Source organism: Megalops cyprinoides, chromosome 9 (genome assembly GCF_013368585.1).
Source record: "Megalops cyprinoides isolate fMegCyp1 chromosome 9, fMegCyp1.pri, whole genome shotgun sequence".
Lineage (NCBI taxonomy): Eukaryota > Metazoa > Chordata > Actinopteri > Elopiformes > Megalopidae > Megalops > Megalops cyprinoides.
The window spans coordinates 7,929,986-7,949,698 of NC_050591.1; the positions used below are offsets into that span (position 1 = coordinate 7,929,986).

Consider the following 19,713-nt stretch of genomic DNA (forward strand, 5'->3'; position numbering starts at 1 on the left):
GCCCTAACTCAAACCCGCTTTTCTTTGAGCAGAGGCTTCAATCAGGTCGTCTTCGGGTGAGTATATGTGGGTACATAGACGCCGAGTCATTACGTTTGTTTGTAGCTCTTGCAACAAGAAGTATGTCTGGCCGCGGAAAGGGAGGTAAAGGTTTGGGGAAAGGAGGCGCTAAGCGTCACCGTAAGGTTCTTCGCGATAATATCCAGGGTATTACTAAGCCGGCAATTCGTCGTTTGGCTCGCCGAGGTGGTGTTAAGCGCATCTCTGGTCTGATTTATGAGGAGACGCGCGGTGTGCTGAAAGTCTTCTTGGAGAACGTTATTCGTGATGCTGTCACCTACACCGAACATGCCAAGAGAAAGACCGTCACTGCCATGGATGTGGTGTACGCTCTGAAGCGTCAGGGTCGCACTCTGTACGGCTTCGGAGGCTAAGCGTCTGCACGGAATCCTAAAGTGAAAAGCAACCCAAAGGCTCTTTTAAGAGCCGCCCACTTTTCCCATTTGAAAGAGTCAGACGTTCCACACTCAACGACACAGTTGTAACATTGTTGTGCTTGTGTGCTGCTCCTTTCCGAGGCCGTAACCAAACTTTAGACCTGTAGGGCAAGCACTCGAACGGGGAGCTGGGAGTCACCCTTAAACAAATTGATCATTAATAATCAAGGTGGCTCTATCGTGCATGAAAAGACGACACTTTCTGAGAACCAAACTTGTGTTGAGTACATAAGGTGCGAAAACATGTCAGAGGAGACCAAGGACAGCGCATGGCTGATATCAGTACGAAGACTGCCGAGAAGAGCTGCTATTGACTCGTCTGGTTTAAATGTTAAAAATGTGTCCCATTGCCTGACTGGCCTTAGAGCTTTTTATTTCGGAATGTGACAGGTCAGTCGCCTGATAGTAAACTGGACAGTAACAACGAAAGACCACTGACTTGGAATAAGTTTCATTGTAATTACAGAAGAGCTAACTCTTGTATCTGAGGTAGAAAAAGAAAAAAACGTCGAGTCTCAAATGCCTGTTGGATATCATAGTTCGGCATGCATAAGATGTTTATACACTTTTCTTTTACATGTTACAGATTTATGTTTTTTGATGTCTTATTAATGTATGTGACGCAGGTTTTTTATTGTTGGTTTTTCAGATTGTCTTGAAAGTATTTCCTGAGTAATGTCACCTACATAGTCTAAACCTTCTCGCAGAAAAAGAAAGATAAAAATAATAATAGCTACAAAAGAAAAAAAGCGCAAACGAGGGAGTCGCGCGGTAGAAGTCCTTTGTTTCGATAGACGGCTAACGTTTAGGCATATGGTGTTCCCGCCCAAGGAAGCCAATCGAATTTGAATGTCATCCGATTCAGAGGAATCTGCCAATGAGATCCAGCGGTAACTGGCTGGGCAGAGATCGTGGCAAAAATTTGCATACCCTCTTTATATAGCTCAAGCATGCGGCGTGAGTGCTTTCATTCTTGTTTGTAAAGAAACGAGCATCATGCCTGAACCAGCGAAGTCTGCGCCCAAGAAGGGATCGAAGAAAGCCGTCACCAAGACGGCCGGTAAGGGTGGTAAGAAGCGCAGAAAGTCCAGGAAGGAGAGCTACGCGATCTACGTGTACAAGGTGTTGAAACAAGTGCATCCTGACACCGGCATCTCTTCAAAGGCTATGGGCATCATGAATTCCTTCGTCAACGATATCTTCGAGCGCATCGCCGGTGAGTCGTCTCGTTTGGCTCACTACAACAAGCGCTCCACCATCACCTCCAGGGAGATCCAGACTGCCGTGCGCCTGCTCTTGCCCGGTGAGCTGGCCAAACACGCCGTGTCCGAGGGCACCAAGGCCGTCACCAAGTACACCAGCTCCAAGTAAAACGACGTGGTGACACGTCCAACCCAAAGGCTCTTTTCAGAGCCACTCACTGTTTCGGATAAGAGGCGAAAACCACCCCCCGGTCCACTTTGTTGGATAAACGGCTTAAACATAAATGTGACAGCGCACGTGCTCCGGATCAGATGCTTGCTTACCCTGTGTTCCGTCTAGCACGCCAAGTATCTCTGAAAGACTATTCATGGACGTTCTCCATTTACATCCGTCTACATTTTCCTTTCCTTTTTTGCACATCTTTTCTGGTTGCACATGTGTCCTGTAGTTGTCAATTTTCTACTTTGCTGCTTATCCATAGGTTGCACTCTGCTCATTTCTGCTCTATTTTTTACTTTGTACATTTATTTACTATTTTATTGGGTCTTGACATATATAGATGTGTGTGTGTATGTATATATTATAAGGAAAAAGCTTAACGTGGCTTAATGTCCCAAAACAGCGATCAATGATCACCAAATTTGACATCTATCAAAAAAGCTTCCGTACTCAAAGGATTTCGGTTTTGGGTGGAAATGTTTGACAACAGATGTATGGATATGGGGATTTTAATGCCAGGTGTGAACGTATTTAGAGCTGTCCACTTGGGATCGGATCACCCAAGACAATACCAAGTGTGAACCAGGGCCGTTGTGCCTTCCATCTCCTCCTCACTTTCTCTCTCATATATAAAAATGCACATATGCACGGACATGCAAACACACACGAGCACACATGCATTGCTTTAGATGGAGTTCCAGTATTGTACTCTCTCTCACGCACACACTCTCGTGGATTTTTTACAGGAGAGGATTGTTTTCTCACATGGAATGGAGTCAGGGGCGGGGTCATAATGTTATAAAGGTGCTGCACATGTCAGCTGACATCCACCTGAGGTTGCAGCCGGGGCAGGTTTGCCAATTCTGCCGCCCCAAAGACAGACCGTAATACCAGCACAATGTGTTACAAGTGTGAAAAATAGATCTGTAAAGCCCATGCTTGCCGACTTGCATACTGTCATACATGTGCTAAATAGAGAAATACACAGCCATGAGTTTGGTGCTCATGCTTCCTAAGATAAGAGTTGAAGAAAGTTATTAGATCTGTCCAAAAGTTCAAGAATGTTATTGCTGTATTTCCTCTCAATAAAATTCACAGACATTTTCATGGTCATCATGCGCTGAATTCTTACGCTATGTGCTATCTGTTGAGCTCAGTTAGTAATTGTTCTGTTCTACATTATACCACAAGGTGGTGCTGTGAGATAGTGCACGTTAGGAAAGAAGGAAAAAGTGACTTGGCTGTTGTTGCGGTTGTTGCGGTTGTTGCTTTGCACCGGATGCCTGGTGGAGGGAGCTTGTGCCTAGTTTCTTTTATTAAAATCTGTAACCACCTACCGGCGTTGTTTTACTTCTAAACACTACACTATCTCTTGCTGAAAAATATACAATCGATTTTTATACCGTTGCAATAACCTTAGCCAATAAATAAAAACAATAAACATAGATTGCAGCAAAATATAATTATATATATAATGTGTGTGTGTGTGTGTGTGTGTGATTTGTATTAAAATAAAGTGGCGTGCAGATAATACATTCAGTCTCTCCGCACTGTGAAGTCCGAAAACACAGTTATCCATCAAGCTGTTGATGAGAGTTTCTTCACGCAAAATAGATTTGGGCCTTAAATTTCAATTAAGGGCCTTTATCATACGGGCGTGGCGAAGGTGGATCATTTTTGACCCGAAGGACAAGGAGAGTATACAGACGGATATCAGTAGCTACTAGAGTAATCGCGGCAGAGTGGTGTTGTGGTAAGGAGCAGGACTCGCAACCAAAATGTCGTTGATGTCCCACCGGGGCACTCCTGTTGTACCCTTGGGCGAGGTACTTAACCCACGGCTACCTTAGTACATAAAACTGTACGCCGCTCTGTATAAGAGCTTCTGCAAGATGACAAGAGTGTATGTCATGTTGCGACCTGATTTCGACCATGGGCAACGCTGAAAGATTGCAAGAACTTTGTCATTGTGCAAGCACAACGAAATTGCAAGTGTGTCAGCCTACAACGTTGCGTTCATATTCAAGTTCTCACTTATATTTTACAAAAAAAAACCGAAAAAGCAATATAAAATATCGTCAATTAAAAAAAAGTTACAGAATCTAAAGAAGTATGAAATTTGAAATTTAAACAGTATAACGTATAAAAATACAATTAACGATAAAATACAACCAACAAACAAGGGTGCAAAGGCGCCAGCAACATAGGTGCAGTAGAGGTTCGGTGTAAATATTGCACTTATTCCAAGTAGTAAATAAATAATATAAATATAGATATTGCACGTGCTCCAGTGAGGGCAGTACATCAGTCTTGTTAGCCTGATGAGATCAGGCTAACAAGGATGAGTTCAGTAGTGTTACAGCTTTTGCGTAGAAACTGCTTTTCAGTCTATTTGTGCGTGTGCGGATTGCTCTGAAGCGCCTGTCTGATGGGAGGAGCTTAAACAGATGGTGTCCAGGGCGTGTAATGTCCTTTATGATGTTCTTAGCCCTCCTCACGCAGCGAGTGCTGTGAAGATGTTCCAGTGATGGCAACTCCATGCCAACAACGTCTTGTGCTGTTTTCAACACGCTGCAGGGCCTTTTTTTTATCAGCTTTGGTGCAGCTGCTGTACCAGGCTGTCATGCAGTTTGTTAGGATGCTCTCTGTGGTGCATCTATAAAAGCTGACAATCAGCTTTTGGGGGAGGTTCGTGGTTGCCCACCACTGCTGAGGTGTTGTCAGCCCAGGAGAGGTCCTCTGTGGTGGTGACTCCCAAGAACTTGAAGCTGGGGACTATGCGTGGTCTAGGCAGCCAGAAAAAAGAAATAAAAAATAGGTCGTGCTTTATGCCAAAAAAGGTTTGAGAACCCCCGATAACATACGCGGGCACGAAGACAGAGAGGCAGATGACGGTAGTGATCAAAATCTCACCCAAGGGCAGCGAAGAGGATACACGGTTTGACGTGTGCTTTAACTGGCACAACAGGAGTACGATTAAAAACTCACGCCGGGTTACGAAAGGACTGGCATTGTCTTTTCGAGCTGCGCATGGGTCTTGCGTGAATGGATAACACGATGTCAAAGTGCAGTAAATGTTTTAGCCGCTTAAAGTGTGAAAATCTGCACGAAAAGCAGTGTGAGGGGTTGTGTCTCCCCGCTAAGTGGCTGGGTTTTGGGCACGTCGCACTAAAATATAGCAGAATTCCGCAACACGGAGGGGTGTGATGCGAGCGGAAAGGCTTTCCGTCAGTGTCCGGTGCTATTTTCACCTGTGCAACAGTTGCGGGGTTGATTTTTGACTGTTTTGCACGAAGAGAAAACACAAGCGGACGGAGGTGTCGGGAGCAACGAATCGTTGACAAGGGGATTGAGTCTACACGGTTCTCATGCGATGTTTAAGACCAACCCCCTGCTTGGCGAGCAGCTCTGAATCAGACTGTGCTACAGGCTGTGCGTTTGCTAGACGAGAGAACCGAACGAGAAGAGTATGGCTGAAGTCGCACCAGCTCCCGCCGTCCCCGCGCCGGCCAAGGCTCCCAAAAAGAAAGCAGCAAGCAAGCCCAAGAAACCGGGCCCTAGCGTTGGAGAATTGATCGTCAAGGCCGTGTCCGCCTCCAAGGAGAGGAGCGGAGTGTCTCTTGCCGCCCTGAAGAAAGCTCTGGCGGCTGGCGGTTACGATGTGGAGAAGAACAACTCCCGCGTCAAGATGGCACTGAAGAGCCTGGTAATCAAGGGCACCCTGCTGCAGACTAAAGGAACCGGCGCATCTGGCTCTTTCAAGCTCAACAAAAAGCAAGCCGAGGCTGCGAAAAAGAAGCCCGCTAAGAAAGCAGCTCCTAAAGCGAAGAAGCCGGCCGCCAAGAAACCCGCTGCTGCCAAGAAGCCCAAGAAGGCAGCGGCAAAGAAGCCCGCCGCCGCTGCCAAGAAGTCACCGAAGAAGGCGAAAAAGCCCGCTGCGCCCAAAAAGGCCACGAAGAGTCCCAAGAAAGCTAAGAAGCCGGCTGCAGCTAAGAAGGCGACCAAGAGTCCCAAGAAAGCCAAGGCTGCTAAGCCCAAGGTGGCCAAACCCAAGACCACCAAAGCCAAGAAAGCAGCTCCCAAGAAGAAGTGAGAAAGTTCATTTCTCGCACACCAAAGGCTCTTTTAAGAGCCACCCAAACACTTCGTGAAAGCGCAAACACTTTTTGCTTAGCTCGCTTTACTTTGCTTGTATGCCTGCAGTTGCGACTGTGCTGAATACACGTGCAGCTCCCTTAAAGACACACTCTGGCTGCATATGCAGATGTCAAATTGAAATGAGCTCGTTCTTGTCCAGGCCTTCGTGCGCAGTAACATGCTCACGCTCTACCTAGCGTCCCAGTAGCAGCAATTATTGAATCGTGTTAATTAGTAGCAGTATGGATTCCACGAGTGGGAAATAAGATTTATCACTGTACACCACAAGTAATTCACAAACACTTGGGAAATAAACAGTACAGACGAGCAACACAGACTACTTAAAAGGAAAAAACCTAATAACGCATTAAGAATCAAGAACTTTGTCACATGCAACATTATACAAGTTGAAATGTACAACCGGTCCAACTCCATAGACTGTGCAAAGTAGCAGAGATGAAAATAGAATAGATAAAAGTAGAGTAAAAGTAAAAATATGTACAAGAGGAATAAGAATAATAAAAATAAAGTATCGCACCTTTCAAGAGTATGTGTTTAAGATTAGTGTGGTATATTCAATAAGCGAGTGATGTAACTATACATATCTTTATTCATGTCGGCTGTGCGTTTGCATATGAGGAATGGATCAGTGTGGAGGCTGTTGTACGGATACATTTTAGTGACGTTGAATTCTCCACCGGTAACATTGTAAAAGTTGAACACCCGCGCAAAAGGCCTGTTTAGATTTGATTGGATGAAATCCCATCGAAGCCTTATCCAATGAATGCGTTTCTTGTAGCTATAAACTAGGCTCGCGAGGGTTGGTTGTATCATTTCTTTTGACAGTTGTCGAGTAAGAGCAGCAAACATGAGTGGAAGAGGTAAAACCGGTGGCAAAGCCAGGGCTAAGGCCAAGACTCGTTCATCCAGGGCTGGACTCCAGTTCCCGGTCGGTCGCGTTCACAGACTGCTCCGCAAAGGAAACTACGCCGAGCGTGTCGGCGCAGGTGCCCCAGTTTATTTGGCCGCCGTGCTCGAGTATCTTACGGCTGAGATCCTTGAGCTGGCTGGTAATGCTGCTCGGGACAACAAGAAGACCCGTATCATTCCCCGTCACCTGCAGCTTGCAGTGCGTAACGACGAGGAGCTGAACAAGCTCCTGGGCGGTGTCACTATCGCTCAGGGCGGAGTTCTGCCTAACATCCAGGCTGTGCTGCTGCCCAAGAAGACCGAGAAAGCCGTCAAGGGCAAGTAATTGCTGCCGCGACCACCACTGCCCCAATGACCCAAAGGCTCTTTTAAGAGCCACCCACTGGTGTCTTTAAAATGCGCAAAACTGCTCTCTACTCGAGTGTACCTGGGGTCAACGTTAAGGCAGTTGCCACGTATTGAATATATTTCAACGGCATCACGCACATTTCAGCGACTCTCCAAAATGTGTACGACTGCGTACAAAGTATACTTGATGATCATCCGGGTTGATTTTTGTCCCGTGATCAGGCAGAACTGTAGTGGCATTGTTATCTAGCAACTCGAATGACTCGATAGCTTGTGAAATGTTATCGTGACCTATCCGAGTCTTTTGAGCGGCTCTTTGGTGCGAGTCTTCGAGTGATTGATTTTCGCCTTCAAAGGGCGGTTACGTTGTAAAGCACATATACACAATGATATTAGGTCTGGCAATACGAGGAGTAGTATGTAATATTTCGCAGATAAATTTAGTAATCCCCGCCCCCTAAAAGAACGATGAGCCGCTCTATTGAACGGCTCTCGGAAAGGAACGGAGCCAAAAGAGCTGTTATTCCCATCACTATTGTGAACGAGTATGACAGGGAGAACAGCAAAACTAGAACAAAGGGCGTTGTGCGCGAGGAAGCTTTGCTAGGAGATTAGGAAAGAAGGCGGGAGCAGAGAGATGTTTGAATTTTAGGCGGCAGAGACGATCAAGAAACGACCCAATGGCCAGAGACAACGAACTGAGGTGCGGACCAATGACAGCTCTGTATAAGCTCATCCAATCAGCCTTTGCCTGCTATGCCTTATAAACATGTGCTGAGGGTATCGTTGTTACGTTTCTGTCAAGAAAGAAGCAAGTGTTTCGTTGCGATGGCTAGAACCAAGCAGACTGCCCGTAAATCTACTGGTGGCAAAGCCCCCAGGAAGCAGCTCGCCACCAAGGCTGCTCGTAAGAGCGCGCCTGCAACAGGCGGTGTGAAGAAGCCTCACCGTTACAGGCCTGGCACAGTGGCTCTGAGAGAGATCCGCCGTTACCAGAAGTCGACCGAGCTTCTGATTCGCAAGCTGCCCTTCCAGCGGCTGGTGAGAGAAATTGCCCAGGATTTCAAGACCGACCTGCGTTTCCAGAGCTCTGCCGTCATGGCTCTACAGGAAGCCAGCGAGGCCTATCTGGTTGGCTTGTTTGAGGACACCAATCTGTGTGCCATCCACGCCAAGAGGGTGACCATCATGCCCAAGGACATCCAGCTGGCCCGCCGCATCCGAGGAGAGCGCGCTTAAAATGCGCTAGTACACTGTCTAAACCGAATATCCAACGGCTCTTTTAAGAGCCACATAAGTGTGTCTCAGAAACGCAGATCTCTCCATATTTCGTGTGCTGGGTTTGTGCTTGAAGCCCAGTAAAGTCCAGTAAAGACTGGGTACCGCTTCCTTTTACTTCCTTTTACTATATCAATGCATCTGTGTTCCAGAGCAGGCTGGCCATCGCTGTCCTTGCGCAGGCTCCGTCAAAGGTTTATTTTATTTATCCACTTGGAGACTGTCATCTGCTTTGTCGCTCTGAGAGCATTTCTGAATTACAGTTCTCAGCACGCAGCTTTTGGAAGGGCACTAAAAGCAGCTTGAGTTTTAACTTATAGTAGCCCATTACAATGAATGACCGTGTATCATGCATGCCTCTCTATTCAAATAATAGGCTTGTGGTGGAATTGATTAAATGTGTACTCCATATGTAAATTATGAGCATTGCCACTTTCACACCCCCCACCCCCATATTTGATTTTAACCAGTTATTGACATAATTGAAATTATTACATATTACATATTACACACATATTACATTAGCCATTTATTTTATCTTTACTATACATGTGGAGGTCTTCAAGTGTAGAAGGAAACCAGACAATCTAATATGTTAGTCTTAAAAAAACAATATGTATTCCATTACACTTTGTATAGTGGAAACTATTGTATGCATTAAGCTTTACTACTGAAAAGTAATATGATGTGATTCTATGCCTAAGTAATGCTGGGGAGTTACCCTAGGTCATAAACATTGCATGTAGGCCGTTGTAAGACATTGCCTTGGGGGGGGGGGGGTAATCTTGGGGGCTATTACAGGACAGTGGGTGACCTTGGAGAAGGAACACTGCCTGCAGCATTGGCCCTCCATGGAAGTCCCCCCAGAACCTTTGTGCGCTATGTTGCTGTTCCATCGTAATGCCACCTTCTCCTATTGGTTTACGGTCTTCGCTTATTGTATCTTTTCCCTCTGGAGTCACAGTCAGGCTGCCTTCTCCTATTGTTTCGCAGTCACGCTACACGCTTATTGTTGCTTTTTCGCAGTCACGCTGCACGCTTAATGTTGCTTTTTCGCAGTTACGCCACTTTCTCCCGTTGTCTCTTTCCCCCCAGCATGCCCCTGTGGTGCATCAGCACATTTCTGTCATCTTTTAAAATATGTATGTCACCTTAATTTTGCATTACTTTTAGGGGTCATACACCTTAAAAATAAGAGCTGATTGCCTGCTTTGGCCTAGACACCTACTGACAAATGATTGCGAACTGCATGTGGATTTACTGCACTTCGTCATAGTTGCCCATCATAGTAGTGCTGAGCCAACGCCTCATTTCTTAGTTCTTCTTTGTCTTGCTCTCGCAGCCCATCTCCTGGGCCGTGTCCAGACTGGGTTTAGTTCTTACATTTTCAAGGTCTTTGTAGCTTATGGCACATAGATATCTGTGTGCCTTCTTACAGTCTGCAGCACCGCTGTCTGGCTAACTGAGTTATTTAACCTTTTTTATTATTCAAACGTGGGCCTGGAAATAATGATAATATTCTAGGCTTATATGCTTAAAAATAAAATGAACTCTGTATTATTTAATTATGTTTAAAAATCATATAGGTGTGGAGTGGAAATAATGGGAAATTTCAGAAGTGTTATGTTTAAAAATAATACACAATTAATGACTATTGAGTTTACGGGACTTTCCAGGTCGGGGTAAATGTAACAGCTTAAAGATTAAATAATGGTGTATTAAATGGAAAATGGGATGATCTTGAAGAAGGAGCCTGGGAGGAGTTGGAAATTGGGGTCTGGGATAGGAGGAGTGAGAAAAGGCATAAAGGATGGATGCAGGCTGAGGGCAGGGCAGAGTGATTGGGGAGTGCTTGTGAATGCTGGGGAGTTACCCTAGGTCATAAACATTGCATGTAGGCCGTTGTAAGACATTGCCTTGGGGGGGGGGGGGGTAATCTTGGGGGCTATTACAGGACAGTGGGTGACCTTGGAGAAGGAACACTGCCTGCAGCATTGGCCCTCCATGGAAGTCCCCCCAGAACCTTTGTGCGCTATGTTGCTGTTCCATCGTAATGCCACCTTCTCCTATTGGTTTACGGTCTTCGCTTATTGTATCTTTTCCCTCTGGATTCACAGTCAGGCTGCCTTCTCCTATTGTTTCGCAGTCACGCTACACGCTTATTGTTGCTTTTTCGCAGTCACGCTGCACGCTTAATGTTGCTTTTTCGCAGTTACGCCACTTTCTCCCGTTGTCTCTTTCCCCCCAGCATGCCCCTGTGGTGCATCAGCACATGTCACATGTCATCTTTTAAAATATGTATGTCACCTTAATTTTGCATTACTTTTAGGGGTCATACACCTTAAAAAATAAGAGCTGATTGCCTGCTTTGGCCTAGACACCTACTGACAAATGATTGCGAACTGCATGTGGATTTACTGCACTTCGTCATAGTTGCCCATCATAGTAGTGCTGAGCCAACGCCTCATTTCTTAGTTCTTCTTTGTCTTGCTCTCGCAGCCCATCTCCTGGGCCGTGTCCAGACTGGGTTTAGTTCTTACATTTTCAAGGTCTTTGTAGCTTATGGCACATAGATATCTGTGTGCCTTCTTACAGTCTGCAGCACCGCTGTCTGGCTAACTGAGTTATTTAACCTTTTTTATTATTCAAACGTGGGCCTGGAAATAATGATAATATTCTAGGCTTATATGCTTAAAAATAAAATGAACTCTGTATTATTTAATTATGTTTAAAAATCATATAGGTGTGGAGTGGAAATAATGGGAAATTTCAGAAGTGTTATGTTTAAAAATAATACACAATTAATGACTATTGAGTTTACGGGACTTTCCAGGTCGGGGTAAATGTAACAGCTTAAAGATTAAATAATGGTGTATTAAATGGAAAATGGGATGATCTTGAAGGAGGAGCCTGGGAGGAGTTGGAAATTGGGGTCTGGGATAGGAGGAGTGAGAAAAGGCATAAAGGATGGATGCAGGCTGAGGGCAGGGCAGAGTGATTGGGGAGTGCTTGTGAATGTATACACACCACATATACACCTGTTGCTCCGTGGACCAACCTGGTTTACTGTATGTGATTAATCACCATACGCAATAAACCAAACAACCATGATTATATCACTCTGTGAGGACTTATTATTTTTCGGAAGGCATCAAAATGTGGAGGAAGACCCTCGGCCCATTTGGCCCAGACCAGGGGGATATCCACCACAGGCTACCAATAGAACGTTCAGCATGGTAGAATGTACGTGTAACGGTAGTCTGGACAATAAAGGATTGCGCATGCTGCTGTGTCTGATCCAGCCGTAACAATATTTTGCAGAAAATATGACATGAAGATAAACTCCCGATGAAAAACTGTATTCACTATGTTGTCACATTTGAACCTGTATGGGTTTTCACTTATGTTGTACTGTACTTCACTTGTAAATCTCTTTGGATAAAAGTGTCTGCCAAATGAATAAATGATGGACCGATTAGCACAGTAAATTGCATGGATTCACGATAGTAAAAGATTACTGGATGAAACCTGCTTAGCAAATGACATCTAGCATGACATCTACCTGGGCCAAAATGGGCCAAGCCCAAAATCGCATCGCAACATTAAGCTTTTAATGGTCTTAATAACAAATCATTGGTCAGGAAAGTAGCAAGAATTATACAAATACACTCCTGAGACCTTCTGTGCCACCTTTTGCTGCAGTGAATAGGGAAATTCACTTATATAGTGTTCTTGTACACAAGGTAAAATAATGATAATGATTAAAATGTTTGATATAAATATCAAACTAACACGTGTCTGGATGTACAAAATTTTCTAAAAATATCTTCTGGGATGTTTTTATTCTGAAAAGATAAGTCATTATTTGGCGATCTGCCACACCTAACACAGCCAGTCAAAGACCTGATAATGAGCTCATAAGTGGAGCCAGGAGTGATCTACAATATGCAATGTTGTGAGTCCCAAGGAAAGTCTGCTCCAAAAAAAGCAAAATAGCATGCAGGGGTTGCTGTCGAAAATCACATAGCTGGTCTTCATCAGGCCAACTGTAGTTATTCTGAAATTTACAAGACCCTAAATGCAGTGAAAATCCCTATTTCTCTATCAGCTATTAAGAGAATAGGTCAACGCTTTGAAACAACAGGTGATGATGCCAGAAAGAAAGGATCTGGAGGGCCCAAAGTCACGTCATGCAGGGATGACCACTTGCTGAAATTTACAGTTCTCAAAGACAGGAAAAAACTGTCAGAAGAATTCAAGACCTCGGACAACAAGAACCTTTCGAGAACAACAGGTTTTGTGTCTATAAGATGTGTTAAAAAGCCATTGCTGTCTGAGAAAAACATCAAAAACAGTTTTTGGTAGAATATGGAAAGTTTGATTCAGAGTGGTTCAGCAGAGTTGTGTGGAGTGATGAATCATGGTTTGAGTTGTATATGGTGAGGCGTCTTCAACGACCTGCTGCAAAATACAATATATGTATCTCTACCACAGTGTAATGGTGTGGGGAACCTTTTCAGCTGCTGGTACTGGTGAACCGCTTCACTGTGAAAAATCAATTAATGCTTTGGAGTACAGGAGAAAGACTTGCTTGTTTTCTTGCTTGCTGAGGAACAATCAGACATTATTTTTCAACAAGACAATGCTCCTGCCCACACTGCAAAGACCACCAAGAAGTGGCTTGAGAACAAGTCCATCACGCTCATGTTTTGGCCCAGCCACAGTCCAGATTTGAACCCTATAGAGAATATTTGGTCTCACATTAAACAAAAACTAGCCGGGAAATGTTTTTCAACTACTCATCAACTGTTTGAAGCCATCAACGCTGAGTGGAACAATATTGACTCTTCCTTCTGTAAAACGCTGTCTGCAAGTTTACCCTCAAGGCTTCAACATTTAAAGAAATCACAGGGGAAAGCTATCCCATACCAAGTTACTTTATCTAGTCTACTTTATCTAATTCTTGCTAGTTTTCTAAAAAGTCGTTTGTTATTAAGACCATTAAAAGCTTAATGTTTTGCCATTCTGGGCTTGGCCCATTTTTTTTTTTTTTTGCCCGGGAGTGTATCTATACAGCCGTAAGCGGCGATTACGGGGTCCAAGCAGATCAGCTGAAAATTGAATGGGTGTTGGCTGCCATTATTACTTGTCCTTGAAGACTTTATCAGGACCTTTGAGCAAGATACAGCATACAAAATGTTAACTTAGTTAGGGAATTGGTTTCGGAGGTATGGCCATTTCTTTGCTATGGTGCCACCCATTCATGGATTTACACCAAACTTGATCACCTTAAGCCGTAGTACCCATGTGTTTCAGTTCAATTCATTTTTATTTGTATAGCGCTTTTTACAACACAAGTTGTCACAAAGCAGCTTTACATTGTTCCCAGGCCTGAGACCCCCTGAGAGCAAGCCTAAGGCAACAGTGGCAAGGATAAACTCCGTATCAGGAAGAAACCTTGAGCAGAACCTGGCTCAGAGGGGGAGCCCATCTGCTTCTGGCCGGCACTGGCCAGATAGAGTTAAAGACAAGTTATACAATGTACTTTAAGACATTTAAGATTGATCTGTTATTGTTCCTGTGCAGATAAAAGCCCTCCCCAACTAATTTAAACAACCACCGCATTATAGCCCTTCACATCAGAAATAATGAAGTGCTTTGAGAGGATGATGAAGGACTACATCTGCTCCTCTCTGCCATGCACTCTGGACCCCCTCAATTCGCCTACCGCCCCAAACGCTCCACTGATGAAACAGTCACTCACGTACTGCACACCGCCTTATCCCACCTCAGCATTGGCAGAGGGAACTATGTTAGAATGCTATTCATTGACTAAAGTTCAGCTTTTAACACTATAGTCTCCCCTCTACTGGTCAGTAAGCTGCTGGACCTTGGACTGCATAGCTCTCTGTGCAAATAGATCCTAAATTTCCTGACTGGTAGACCACAGGTGGTTAGGGCGGGCAGCCTCACTTCCACCTCCCTCACCTTCAACACCGATGCTCCTCAGGGTTGTGTCCTCAGTCCCCTGCTGTGTTCTTTGTACACACATGACTGTGTGGCAAAGAGTAGCTCCAACACCATCATAAAGCTTGCGGACGATACTGTGGTGGTGGGCCAGATCACCAACAGCAACGAGACGGCCTCCCTGGAGGAGGTGGAGGACCTGACAAAATGGTGCCAGGTCAACTGCCTCTCCCCTAATGTCAGAAAAAACAAAGGAGCTGGTAGTTGACTTCTGCAAGACGCGACAGAGGAGCTACACCCCACTGTCCATCAATGGTGCCCCAGTGGAGAGGGTGAGCAGCTTCAGATACTTGACATGACATGGTCCGCTCACACTACCACCCTGGTGAAAAAGGCACGGCAGCACCTCTATCACCTCAGACTGTTGAAGAATTCAGAGTGCCAAAACAAATTTTAAAAACCTTCTACTCTGGTGCCATTGAGAGCATTCTGGGAGGGCGCATCACTGCCTGGTATGGGAACTGCTCTTCACAGGACCATAAGGCCCTGTAGAGGGTGGTGTGACTAGCTGAGCGCACCGCAGGGACTGTTCCAACTCCCCTCCAGGACTTGTATACCAGGCGGTGCAGCACCAGAATCAGTAGGATTATGAAGGACCCCCATCACCCAAACCAAGGACTCTTTCAGTGGCTGTGGTCAGGCAGATGCCTCCGCAACTAGCTATCTTTATAGTATGTCTTCCTTAGTTATGTTCTTTATATTTTCCTTCTATTGTGAGTTTTGCAGTCTACCCTGCTACTGACTATCATTTCACTGCTTAGTGTACAAACAGGTAAATAAAACAAAAATAAACAAAAATAAAATAAAAAAACAGGGAATAACGCCCACGCTAAGGTGTCCAATTAAGACCTTCCACATCTTTGTTAACTTTTGGTATGTTTATAGCTGCCTTCTTAATTTCTTACATCAATATCAGTTATGCATGGTCTGTTGTGGGAAGTGAAGGTTGTTTGGGGTGGTGGGTCCTCATTGTATACTTCTATACTAAGTCCTCGTTCTCTCTGTATAATATTTGTGTGAAAAAAATCATAGAAAATGTATGTTAATCAAAAGAACACTTTTAACGTCTCATCGGCTGGCAACCAAGCAATACAGCCCATGGAAATGGGTTTTACATGATACTAGCTAAATCTCTGGCCCCCTTATCAACTGAATTTCATTAAGGCAAACAGAGCATAAATGAAATGGTACACTAGTCCAACCCAGAGAAGTATGAGCAATAACGGACTGCTTCTCCCAGTTACCTCATAGTCTTGTTGTGCATGATTTGTTGCCACAACAACTGACTGCATTTTAATTACTTCATATTGGAGTTTAGTCGTTTGATATTGTGACACAACAAGGGGAGAGGAGATGTAAGGCCAGTGCTTCCCCCACTAGTGGCTCCACCCCTTCCCCACCTCACATTATGTCCAGTGGACACACCTGGCAGGCATTTGGGTTCATCAGCCCCTACTAAGAGGGAGCCGGCTCCGCTGTGCCAGGTGTAGGAGTGAGGAGGTTTGCTGTTGTGGCCAGTGGAAGCATCACATATAGTAGAAACAAAATTAGGCTATGGCCTTGTTTTGAAAGGGACCTGGATTGTGTTTCCAAGTATGAACATTAAGTGACTGCTTCTACCAGTTACCTCGTAGTCTTGTTGTGCATGCTTTTGCACCATATTGCCACAGCAATTCACTGTGTCACAAACGCCATATTGGAGTTTAGTCGTTCGATATTTGATTTATTTCTGGACAGTGGCACTACATACAGTACGAACCATCCGCTCAGCTTTAACAAAGTACGACAGCTTGTAGCATTTGAAGCCTTCGATTTGCCAGACTGATTACAGTCGGTTTTCTTTCTTGCTTTTGAACGGAACCTCCAAACGTAACTGATACTGGTTCGGAGACTGCCACAGTGCCACGGTAATTGTTGCCATGCTAAGGAATTTGTCGGAGCACGGACGTGCTGTTAAAGCCTCCTTGAATGGACGGAGAGAGGTAGGGCGGGCCCGAACTCAAACCCGCTTTTCTTTGAGCAGAGGCTTCAATCAGGTCGTCTTCGGGTGAGTATATGTGGGTACATAGACGCCGAGTCATTACGTCTATTCGTAGGTCTTGTAACGATGTCTGGCCGCGGAAAGGGAGGTAAAGGTTTGGGGAAAGGAGGCGCCAAGCGTCACCGTAAGGTTCTTCGCGATAATATCCAGGGTATCACTAAGCCAGCAATTCGTCGCTTGGCTCGCCGAGGTGGTGTTAAGCGCATCTCTGGTCTGATTTATGAGGAGACACGCGGTGTGCTGAAAGTCTTCTTGGAGAACGTTATTCGTGATGCTGTCACCTACACCGAACATGCCAAGAGAAAGACCGTCACTGCCATGGATGTGGTGTACGCTCTGAAGCGTCAGGGTCGCACTCTGTACGGCTTCGGAGGCTAAGCGTCTGCACGGAATCCTAAAGTGAAAAGCAACCCAAAGGCTCTTTTAAGAGCCGCCCACTTTTCCCATTTGAAAGAGTCAGACGTTCCACACTCAACGACACAGTTGTAACATTGTTGTGCTTGTGTGCTGCTCCTTTCCGAGGCTGTAACCAAACTTTAGACCTGTAGGGCAACGGGGAGCTGGGAGTCACCCATAAACAAATTGATCATTAATAATCAAGGTGGCTCTATCGTGCATGAAAAGACGACGCTTTCTGAGAGCCAAACTTGTGTTGAGTACATAAGGTGCGAAAACATGTCAGAGGAGACCAAGGACAGCGCATGGCTGATATCAGTACGAAGACTGCCGAGAAGAGCTGCTGTTAAATCGTCTGGTTTAAATGTTAAAAATGTGTCCCATTGCCTGACTGGCCTTAGAGCATTTTATTTCGGAATGTGACAGGTCAGTCGCCTGATAGTAAACTGGACAGTAACAACGAAAGACCACTGACTTGGAATAAGTTTCATTGTAATTACAGAAGAGCTAACTCTTGTATCTGAGGTAGAAAAAGAAAAACGTCGAGTCTCAAATGCCTGTTGGATATCATAGTTCGGCATGCATAAGATGTTTATACATTTTTCTTTTACATGTTAGATTTATGTTTTTTGATGTCTTATTAATGTATGTGACGCAGGTTTTTTATTGTTGGTTTTTGATTGTCTTGAAAGTATTTCCTGAGTAATGTCACCTACATAGTCTAAACCTTCTCGCAGAAAAAGAAAGATAAAAAATAATATCTACAAAAGAAAAAAAGCGCAAACGAGGGAGTCGCGCGGTAGAAGTCCTTTGTTTCGATAGACGGCTAACGTTTAGGCATGTGGTGTTCCCGCCCAAGGAAGCCAATCGAATTTGAATGTCATCCGATTCAGAGGAATCTGCCAATGAGATCCAGCGATAACTGGCTGGGCAGAGATCGTGGCAAAAATTTGCATACCCTCTTTATATAGCTCAAGCATGGGGCGTGAGTGCTGTCATTCTTGTTTATAAAGAAACGAGCATCATGCCTGAACCAGCCAAGTCTGCGCCCAAGAAGGGCTCGAAGAAAGCCGTCACCAAGACGGCCGGCAAGGGTGGTAAGAAACGCAGAAAGTCCAGGAAGGAGAGCTACGCGATCTACGTGTACAAGGTGTTGAAACAAGTGCATCCTGACACCGGCATCTCTTCAAAGGCTATGGGCATCATGAATTCTTTCGTCAACGATATCTTCGAGCGCATCGCCGGTGAGTCGTCTCGTTTGGCTCACTACAACAAGCGCTCCACCATCACCTCCAGGGAGATCCAGACTGCCGTGCGCCTGCTCTTGCCCGGTGAGCTGGCCAAACACGCCGTGTCCGAGGGCACCAAGGCTGTCACCAAGTACACCAGCTCCAAGTAAAACGACGTGGTGACACGTCCAACCCAAAGGCTCTTTTCAGAGCCACCCACTGTTTCGGATAAAAGGCGAAAACCACCCCCCCGGTCCACTTTGTTGGATAAACGGCTTAAACATAAATGTGTGACAGCGCACGTGCTCCGGATCAGATGATTGCTTGCCCTGTGTTCCGTCTAGCACGCCAAGTATCTCTGAAGTACATTTTCCTTTCCTTTTTTGCACATCATTTCTGGTTGCACATGTGTCCTGTAGTATTGTCCTGTATTTTCTACTTTCCTGCTTATCCATAGGTCGCACTCAGTGCTCATTTCTGCTCTGTATTTTTTGCTTTGTACATTGTACATTTATTTACTATTTTATTGGGTCTTGACATGTGTGTGTGTGTGTGTGTGTGTATGTATATATTATAAGGAAAAAGCTTAACGTGGCTTAATGTCCCAAAACAGCGATCAATGATCACCAAATTTGACATCTATCAAAAAAGCTTCCGTACTCAAAGGATTTCGGTTTTGGTTTTTTTTTTCGGGTGGAAATGTTTGACAACAGATGTATGGATATGGGGATTTTAATGCCAGGTGTGAACGTATTTAGAGCTGTCCACTTGGGATCGGATCACCCAAGACAATACCAGATGTGAACCAATGCCGTTGTGCCTTCCATCTCCTCCTCACTTTCTCACATATAAAAATGTACATATGCACAGACATGCAAACACACACGAGCACACATGCATTGCTTCAGATGGAGTTCCAGTATTGTACTCTCTCTCTCACACACACTCTCGTGGATTTGCAGCAGTGCCACTTCCCCTACCCCACCCCTAACGACGTTGCTCGTGGTAAGACTGTGTTTTCTTGTCAGTTTGCCACATAATTAAAACATTTTTTACAGGAGAGGATTGTTTTCTCACATGGAATGGAGTCAGGGGCGGGGTCATAATGTTATAAAGGTGCTGCACATGTCAGCTGACATCCACCTGAGGTTGCAGCCGGGGCAGGTTTGCCAATTCTGCCGCCCCAAAGACGGACCGTAATACCAGCACAATGTGTTACAAGTGTGAAAAATAGATCTGTAAAGCCCATGCTTGCCGACTTGCATACTGTCATACATGTGCTAAATAGAGAAATACACAGCCATGAGTTTGGTGCTCATGCTTCCTGAGATAAGAGTTGAAGAAAGTTATTAGATCTGTCCAAAAGTTCAAGAATGTTATTGCTGTATTTCCTCTCAATAAAATTCAC

The 19,713-nt window shown here is 44.9% G+C and overlaps 6 protein-coding genes across 6 annotated transcripts; all 6 read left to right on the forward strand.

Annotated features, from left to right (window-relative positions):
• The first annotated feature begins 122 nt into the window (after window positions 1–122).
• On the forward strand, window positions 123–434 carry LOC118783121 (histone H4). The gene has a single exon (XM_036536827.1). The coding sequence runs from the start codon at window positions 123–125 to the stop codon at window positions 432–434; it is 312 nt and encodes a 103-aa protein (XP_036392720.1).
• A 1,059-nt stretch (window positions 435–1,493) lies between these two features.
• On the forward strand, window positions 1,494–1,868 carry LOC118783119 (histone H2B). The gene has a single exon (XM_036536825.1). The coding sequence runs from the start codon at window positions 1,494–1,496 to the stop codon at window positions 1,866–1,868; it is 375 nt and encodes a 124-aa protein (XP_036392718.1).
• A 3,520-nt stretch (window positions 1,869–5,388) lies between these two features.
• LOC118783111 (histone H1-like) lies at window positions 5,389–6,012 on the forward strand. Its single transcript, XM_036536817.1, has one exon. The coding sequence runs from the start codon at window positions 5,389–5,391 to the stop codon at window positions 6,010–6,012; it is 624 nt and encodes a 207-aa protein (XP_036392710.1).
• A 912-nt stretch (window positions 6,013–6,924) lies between these two features.
• Window positions 6,925–7,311, forward strand: LOC118783116 (histone H2A-like). Its single transcript, XM_036536821.1, has one exon. The coding sequence runs from the start codon at window positions 6,925–6,927 to the stop codon at window positions 7,309–7,311; it is 387 nt and encodes a 128-aa protein (XP_036392714.1).
• An 851-nt stretch (window positions 7,312–8,162) lies between these two features.
• Window positions 8,163–8,573, forward strand: LOC118783113 (histone H3). Its single transcript, XM_036536819.1, has one exon. The coding sequence runs from the start codon at window positions 8,163–8,165 to the stop codon at window positions 8,571–8,573; it is 411 nt and encodes a 136-aa protein (XP_036392712.1).
• Window positions 8,574–18,094: 9,521 nt separating this feature from the next.
• On the forward strand, window positions 18,095–18,546 carry LOC118783122 (histone H2B). The gene has a single exon (XM_036536828.1). The coding sequence runs from the start codon at window positions 18,101–18,103 to the stop codon at window positions 18,473–18,475; it is 375 nt and encodes a 124-aa protein (XP_036392721.1). The 5' UTR covers window positions 18,095–18,100; the 3' UTR covers window positions 18,476–18,546.
• Window positions 18,547–19,713: the final 1,167 nt, after the last annotated feature.